This window comes from Fopius arisanus, unplaced genomic scaffold, assembly GCF_000806365.1.
Source record: "Fopius arisanus strain USDA-PBARC FA_bdor unplaced genomic scaffold, ASM80636v1 scaffold00005, whole genome shotgun sequence".
NCBI lineage: Eukaryota > Metazoa > Arthropoda > Insecta > Hymenoptera > Braconidae > Fopius > Fopius arisanus.
The window spans coordinates 778,902-785,868 of NW_011887744.1; the positions used below are offsets into that span (position 1 = coordinate 778,902).

The window sequence follows — 6,967 nt, forward strand, 5'->3', positions numbered from 1 at the left end:
AAAAAAAAAAATGAATGACGGCGGGATCGAACCCGGGCCGTCGGCGTGCTAGCCGAGCACGTTACCACTAGGATAACGAACTATTATAATAATATAAACTCATTAGGAGTATATATTTTGCAAAAGTATCGTTTTAAAAAATTGCTAATTTTTCAATTTTACTGGATATCATCTCGATTTTCAAATATTCAGTTTTTAAACGATTTTTCGATTGATTTGCCATTAACAAAAAAAAAAAATTGGAATTATTTTGAACAAAAAAAAAATGAATAAAGCCGGGATTGAACCCAGGCCGCCGGCGTGCCAGTCGAGCACGTTACCGCTAGGACAACGCGCTCCTTTAAAAATTTAAATTCATTAGTGGTATATCTTCAACATATTGAATAATTTTTTTCATTGAAATTCCACAAAATGTGGTTTCCCCCTTCCGTACGTTCTACAGTCGGCTAAATTTCAGTTAAACAAATGAAAAACAAAAAGCATTCGTACAGCAGAAAATAAAATTCACCCCGTCGACTTGATGGACACCCCAGCATTGCAATAAAAACTTGGTTAATAAAAAAAAACACCCCAGAATTGCGTGTTGCACCCTCCCTCTCTTGGGGTGCAGTACTACGATGCCACTGGGTCACTCAAACGCACTCTTCGCGCTCAATTCTCAAGGTGAAAAGATAAAACGGTTACAACAATGCTGCCAACCCCGTAAGAAAGATGGCGATTCGATCAGTATGTAGTAAAAATAATAATAATGGCTATAAACAATAACATAACCTATTGAAGAATAGTATACCAACGTGCAGTGTGTGTGCGTGTGAAAATTGTTGACGCATTTGTTGAGGGATATGGATAATCATAGTGAAGAGAAAATGGAAAAAATCGAGTTTAAGAAAAAGATAAGACATAAGCCTCTCAGGAAACGTCAACAGGACTCTGATGAGAGTGAAAATGAAGATGATAAAAATACCTCTGTCCGGTAAGTTAACAATATGAATAATAAACTCTTATCAATTTCCTATCATTTTTACTCTTCTCGTTTTATTTCTCTAGTATACATTTGTTATTTACATTGTTGTTATTAGGAATAAAGTCGAGGAGATGAAGACGATTCAAAAATTGAGGCAACGACCTAATGGAGTAAATATCATTGGTTTAGCTCTTGGAGAACAAGGAACTACAGACGCAACTAATGTACGCTGGGAATTCATTGAACAATTTAATCCTTCCTTTCTAGAAAATGTAGAACTCAATTTGTTTGAATTTCCAGCCTTCAGATCCTTTCAACACTAAATCCGGAGGAATGGTCAACATGAAAGCCTTGAAGAATTCAAAATTCAAGCAGGATGATGCCTATGATACTGGCATAGGCACACAATTCAATGCTGAGACGAATAAACGTGATGAGGATGAGGAAATGTCAGTGAATCTTTCAGATCTGACTTGAATTAAAACTTTTTATCGTTTTGTTATGTGAAATTTCTGTTCAGGGTTAAATATATTGAGGAGGAACTATCGAAGAGGAAAAATACAACGAGTAATGATCCGTCGAATAGTCAATCTGGTGGGAGGAATTACTGTTCACCTGAGGAGGCTGCCCTCCAGGCTGTTCCTGAACATTTGAGACAGAGTTCTGCTCACAGGAGTGAGGAGATGTTGTCGAATCAGATGCTATCAGGGATACCAGAAGTCGATTTGGGAATAGAGTAATTATTTCATTATTTATTTTTTTTGTTCTGCGAGAGGGGAACATAAAAGAACAGTACAGGTTATAAATCTTTAATTTTTCAGTGCAAAAATAAAAAATATTGAAGCTACGGAGGAGGCGAAACAAAAATTGTTATGGGAGAGACACAGGAAAAATGATGGACCATCGCAATTTGTTCCGACCAATATGGCTGTTAATTTTGTACAACACAATCGATGTGAGTTACTCTATCATTCATCGTGTGTTATAACAAGTTTATCAGACATTTTTATCCTGTCAAATATTCATTAGATTTTATTTCATGATTATCACGGGGTAATCTGTCAAAAATAATTCCCATACATAATATATTGGGAAATAAATTCAATAGGGTAACCGCAAAAGGAGTGTGGCGGCCACGTACTCCGGTGAATTAAACTTTTAAAATTTTTCAGTTAATATTGACGACGGAAAAGTGAAGAACGATGGAGTGCGAGCTGAGAAAGCTGACCCGAAGGAGGATCCAAAAGGCAAAAGAAAAGAGAGCAGCGAAAAGGCAACCGATGATTACCATTACGAAAGATTCAAGAAACAATTTCGAAGGTTCTAGATCAGTCTATAACTTAACAATTCTGATCTCATCAAATAAAAAAATTTCTTGATACATTCAGTGTTGTAAAATTGTAAATACTAAAATAAATAGATTTTGTTAATTTTCCGCTGAATAAATTGAGTAGTCCATCCACAAAATATAAACAAATTGAAATTACAATAATCAATATATAAAGAAACAATTATAATTGATCATCGGATTGCATTGAATTCGACAGAATTTTAATTGCATTGCATAAAAATGAAAAAAAATCACATCCAATGAATTGAATCTGTCAATTCGTTAGAAAATACTACTAGACGTGCGCTGTTGTCCTACGATGGCGTCGCAATGGCGTTAGTAGACGCCTGACGTCATTGACAATCGCAATAATAACGTGTCACAAATACCTGACAGTTTACTGTCCACCACTCCCAAAAACGTCAACAACTTTTCCGAATCCCCAAAAACTAAAAAACAAACACACAAATCCAATCCATAACCAAACACACACAAGGGTTACAACTAAAATCGTGTGAACTCGAAGAATTATCTCGTAAACAATTACAATTGCGTCATCGTCGGGTGCAGTAAAGGAAAAGCATTCATCTAAAATAATGAATACTTGCGGATTCGTGACTTGCGGCCCCAATGAGGCGTTGGTAGTATCAGGTAAACAATAAAAATAATTATGATGTTGTAAACATTTATGAGGTGTTGTGTTATTATTTTGAGGTACGTTGCTACATAGCAATTGTCGATAGACGAAATTATGTGCTTCATTAGGTGGAGATCAATTAGGGTCGCGTGATTGATCTATCCAGATTTTCAAGGCTTTTTTTTTTATTTGTCATTATCTTTTGTTATTGTTTCCAGGATGCTGCTACGGGAAACCACTCCTTGTCCCTGGAGGACGAGTTTTTGTCTGGCCGATTGTTCAACAGGTTCAAAAGTGAGAATATCTCATGATTTTTTTGCCCGGACTATTGATCAAGTCGTCATAGAGGGGGGATACTGCGAGAGTATGCTGGAACTGACCAAAATATCTAGCTGAGGAAATTTGTTCACTTACGCTATTAATTTTTTTAATTACTCAATGCACAATAATCCAGATATTTTTAATTAAGCCGAATAACAGGTGTTTGGGATAACTAGAGTATATGGCGCGCTGATATTTTTTTTGTATTATATAATTTTTCAAATTTAAATTAAAAGAAACACATGTATCTATATGCATAGCTTAGGTATGCACCGAAAAAAGGTAACAAAAAAAATGACATGCTTTTTTTTCAAAGGGATTATTCGCTTATTAGTGATTAATATGAGATTAGAGAATTAATGCGAATCCTTGGGTTCCAGAATATCGTTGAACACCATGACCCTCCAGGTTGAGAGTCCTACTGTTTACACGAGCCAGGGAGTTCCTATATCTGTTACAGGAATTGCACAGGTAATATCTGTTTTTATAGAACGAATTTCTAAGCATGGGAAAACATAAATAATATCTCATGAGAACAGAAATAAAATTAAAAAATTGATGACTGAGAAATAAAAATCGCCAGACTTTTTTCGAAGAGGTCATCGTTGGTCTAATTATCGGTCACACTGATGTAATACAAAAAATTGATAAAAAAAAGAAATCAATGCTCCCCAGGTGAAAATCCAAGGACAAAATGAAGAGATGCTGTCGACGGCATGTGAACAATTCCTCGGGAAGGATGAGCATGAGATTCACGATATTGCTCTGGTGACTCTCGAAGGACACCAGCGAGCAATAATGGGAAGTATGACAGTCGAGGAGATCTACAAGGATCGCAAGAAGTTCAGCAAGGAGGTGTTCGAGGTTGCCAGTAGTGATCTCATCAATATGGGTATCACTGTGGTCTCGTACACCCTGAAAGATATCCGCGATGAAGAAGTAAGTGGCATGATCATTAGGACTGAATATTTTCCACTATCCAATCTTCAAACTTAATAAGTCGAATCTCCATTAATTCATTTCTCCTGTAAGTTATGGAATATTTTCTAAAAATTGACGAATATCAAATGACCTTAATAAGGTAAATAATAATGGTTGCTCTCACCGAATTCCGAATTTAATGAAAATACTTGCATGGGAAGATGTTTTCCAAAGATTCGAACATCAAGAGCAATTGAATTTTTATTTTTTATCTTCTCGAGACCCTGTGGAGTAGAAATAATCGACTTATTATGTTTATCCTCGCAAATAACAATCTGGAATCTTGATCTTAGATGAACTATAAACTAACTAGCATGTTTTAATGGTCTACAATATCTAACATAGTTTACATTTAATTTAATGGCCAGCATCGTCGATGTAGTGGAGAATGATGCAGTATTGTCGGCTATTTTCGCTTTTCTTTCCACCAAAACAATATCTTATGCAAATCTCTAATGTGTATATTGAAATGTCTGTTTGTTTTTAATCTTGCAGGATTCAAAGGTACGTTTATTTACTAGACCCATGCGTTTGTATGTCTTTTTATCAATATATTTTTCTTCAATCTCAGCAGTAATCACCTATTACCGCCTTTTCTTTGCTGATTGCTGCGCATGTAGAAAATAGTTTGAATAGATTAAACAATAGAGAAATCTTAAATGATCGATTTAGACTTTAGAAACTTGTTTGATGCACCAAAATTGTTCAAACGCACTCATTTCTCTTTTGGAAATTGATTTTTTTCTTCCTGGATGAATCGAGTTGAATAATACATTTTAATGAAAATGACTATGGTTCCAGGGATATCTGAAGGCTCTGGGTATGGCGAGAACTGCTGAAGTGAAGAGGGACGCGAGGATTGGAGAAGCTGAGGCTCGCAAGGATGCACAAATTCGAGAAGCCATGGCCGAGGAGCAAAGGATGGCTGCTCGTTTCCTCAATGACGCTGACATCGCCAAAGCACAACGCGATTTCGAACTCAAAAAAGCTGCGTACGACGTTGAAGTTCAAACGAAAAAAGCAGAAGCAGAGATGGCATTTGAGCTCCAAGCAGCCAAGACTAAACAGAGAATCATGGAAGAGCAGATGCAGGTGAAAGTAGTGGAACGTGGACAGGAAATTGCTGTTCAGGAGCAGGAGATGATGCGTCGGGAGAGAGAGCTGGATGCAACTGTTCGACGTCCAGCTGATGCTGAGAAGTACAGGCTGGAGAAGATGGCTGAGGCTAATAAACTCAGGCTAGTGATGGAAGCAGAAGCTGAGGCTGAGGCTATCAAGGTTCGTGGTGAGGCTGAGGCCTTCGCCATCGAAGCTAAAGCCAAGGCTGAGGCCAATCAGATGGCTAAGAAGGCTGCAGCATGGGACGAGTATGGAAGTGCTGCTATGGTCGATATGATGCTGGACACGCTACCAAAGGTCGCAGCTGAAGTTGCTGCTCCACTGTCTCAAGCAAAAAAGATAACAATGGTTTCCAGTGGCAATGGCTCCATTGGGGCTGAAAAACTGACCGAGGAAGTACTCAACATCGTAACCCGTGTTCCCGAACTTGTCAAGAATATGACAGGTGTAGACATAGCAAAGTCCGTTCACGCAGCATAAATTGACCAAAAAGTCGTCCCTTGTCATCCAAAGATAAGTAACACCTACCATAGATGTGTAATCGAATAATCCAATTTTAAAAATTGCACTTTTTTCTTTTATTTTTAAAATAAGACGATTTTTATTAATAATACTGTAATTTGATTTTTCTATGGAACAGAAATCTTATTAGGATAAATAATCGAAGTTTTTCCAGAACAAAAAAAAAATATTGATAAAATAATTGTATTTTCATACTTCTTGACAAAAATTTATAATCTCTGCTGTTAAAATCTAGGAAATTGCCATTGTTAGCTTAAGGATATGAATAATCATAGTCCAATGGAACATTATCATTACGAAGATTAATTTAAAGCAAACTGGTAAATATGACGCAAACAGCAATGAAGTGGTAAACGGAAAAAAAAAGATTGATAATGAGAAGTAAAAATTCAACGGAGTACGTTTTTCGATTTCATTGCGGGAATAGTTACCATCATTATGTGTGGTCTCAAGCAATTTTTAGATGTCCTACAAAGTGAAAATTGAGAATATAATGAAGTAAATCACATATTTACGATAGTACTCATCGTAATGGTAATGAGCAGAACAAATGAATGTAAAAATGCTCTCACGATTCCAGATTGGACCGCGAGCTCAACGTTTCCCGATCATGTGTAATGTAAATTATAATAAATTTTGAAATTTGCTTCATTTGAAGTGGTTGTGTGGTTTCTCAATTTGTAAGAAATTTTTGCTCTATTTCCTGTCCTTTCTCTTGTTTTTTATTATCTGAAGATGATTGGATTTTTTTTAACGTTTTATATTGGATTAATTAGGGTTAACATCTGGCATGGATTACGCCCATTTGGAAAGCCACAGAACGTCATTCGGAGATCAGTGGAATAAATATCTTCGAATTATTAAAAATTATTGTCGTTACTCTGGCACTTGTTCCATTTGTCCTGTTGATGGCCAACACGATTCAACGCATTTGATCTCACACCCATTTGATGGGACGAGGTCCCAGCAGCTGCGGATAGTGTTTCGAATTTTTTTTTAATCTAGAATTGACTGGTAAATTATCATAAGCTTCCTAGATGCTTCGTGACTTTCTGGGGAACACTTGAATGAAATATTAACATCTTCCACGAAT

The 6,967-nt window shown here is 36.5% G+C and overlaps 2 protein-coding genes across 3 annotated transcripts; both read left to right on the top strand.

The window, feature by feature from the left end:
• Positions 1–625: 625 nt before the first annotated feature.
• Positions 626–2,394, top strand: LOC105273329 (uncharacterized protein C9orf78 homolog). The gene is made up of 6 exons (XM_011315698.1): positions 626–973; positions 1,080–1,188; positions 1,265–1,413; positions 1,485–1,700; positions 1,786–1,919; positions 2,137–2,394. Exons 1-6 carry the CDS (start codon positions 843–845, stop codon positions 2,289–2,291), a joined length of 894 nt encoding a protein of 297 aa, XP_011314000.1. The 5' UTR covers positions 626–842; the 3' UTR covers positions 2,292–2,394.
• Positions 2,395–2,617: 223 nt separating this feature from the next.
• Flo1 (flotillin-1) lies at positions 2,618–6,531 on the top strand. Of its 2 annotated transcripts, XM_011315700.1 has the most exons (6): positions 2,618–2,945; positions 3,150–3,225; positions 3,633–3,723; positions 3,928–4,191; positions 4,729–4,737; positions 5,035–6,531. In XM_011315700.1, the coding sequence occupies exons 1-6, from the start codon at positions 2,891–2,893 to the stop codon at positions 5,830–5,832; spliced, it is 1,293 nt and encodes a 430-aa protein (XP_011314002.1). In that variant the 5' UTR covers positions 2,618–2,890; the 3' UTR covers positions 5,833–6,531. The 2 variants fall into 2 exon arrangements, with proteins under 2 accessions (XP_011314002.1, XP_011314003.1); XM_011315701.1 differs by lacking the exon at positions 4,729–4,737 and having other exon boundaries at positions 5,035–6,240.
• The last annotated feature ends 436 nt before the right edge of the window (positions 6,532–6,967 follow it).

What these genes read in the sequence shown, in the direction of transcription:
- LOC105273329 (XM_011315698.1), top strand. Translation starts at nt 843, where the DNA reads ATGGATAATCATAGTGAAGAGAAAATGGAAAAAATCGAGTTTAAGAAA. An exon ending in GAACTACAGACGCAACTAAT is followed by an intron (nt 1,189 to 1,264) that starts GTACGCTGGGAA and finishes TTGAATTTCCAG; the next exon opens with CCTTCAGATCCTTTCAACAC. An exon ending in TTTTGTACAACACAATCGAT is followed by an intron (nt 1,920 to 2,136) that starts GTGAGTTACTCT and finishes AAAATTTTTCAG; the next exon opens with TTAATATTGACGACGGAAAA.
- Flo1 (XM_011315700.1), top strand. Translation starts at nt 2,891, where the DNA reads ATGAATACTTGCGGATTCGTGACTTGCGGCCCCAATGAGGCGTTGGTA. An exon ending in ATTGTTCAACAGGTTCAAAA is followed by an intron (nt 3,226 to 3,632) that starts GTGAGAATATCT and finishes CTTGGGTTCCAG; the next exon opens with AATATCGTTGAACACCATGA. An exon ending in CTGTTACAGGAATTGCACAG is followed by an intron (nt 3,724 to 3,927) that starts GTAATATCTGTT and finishes AATGCTCCCCAG; the next exon opens with GTGAAAATCCAAGGACAAAA.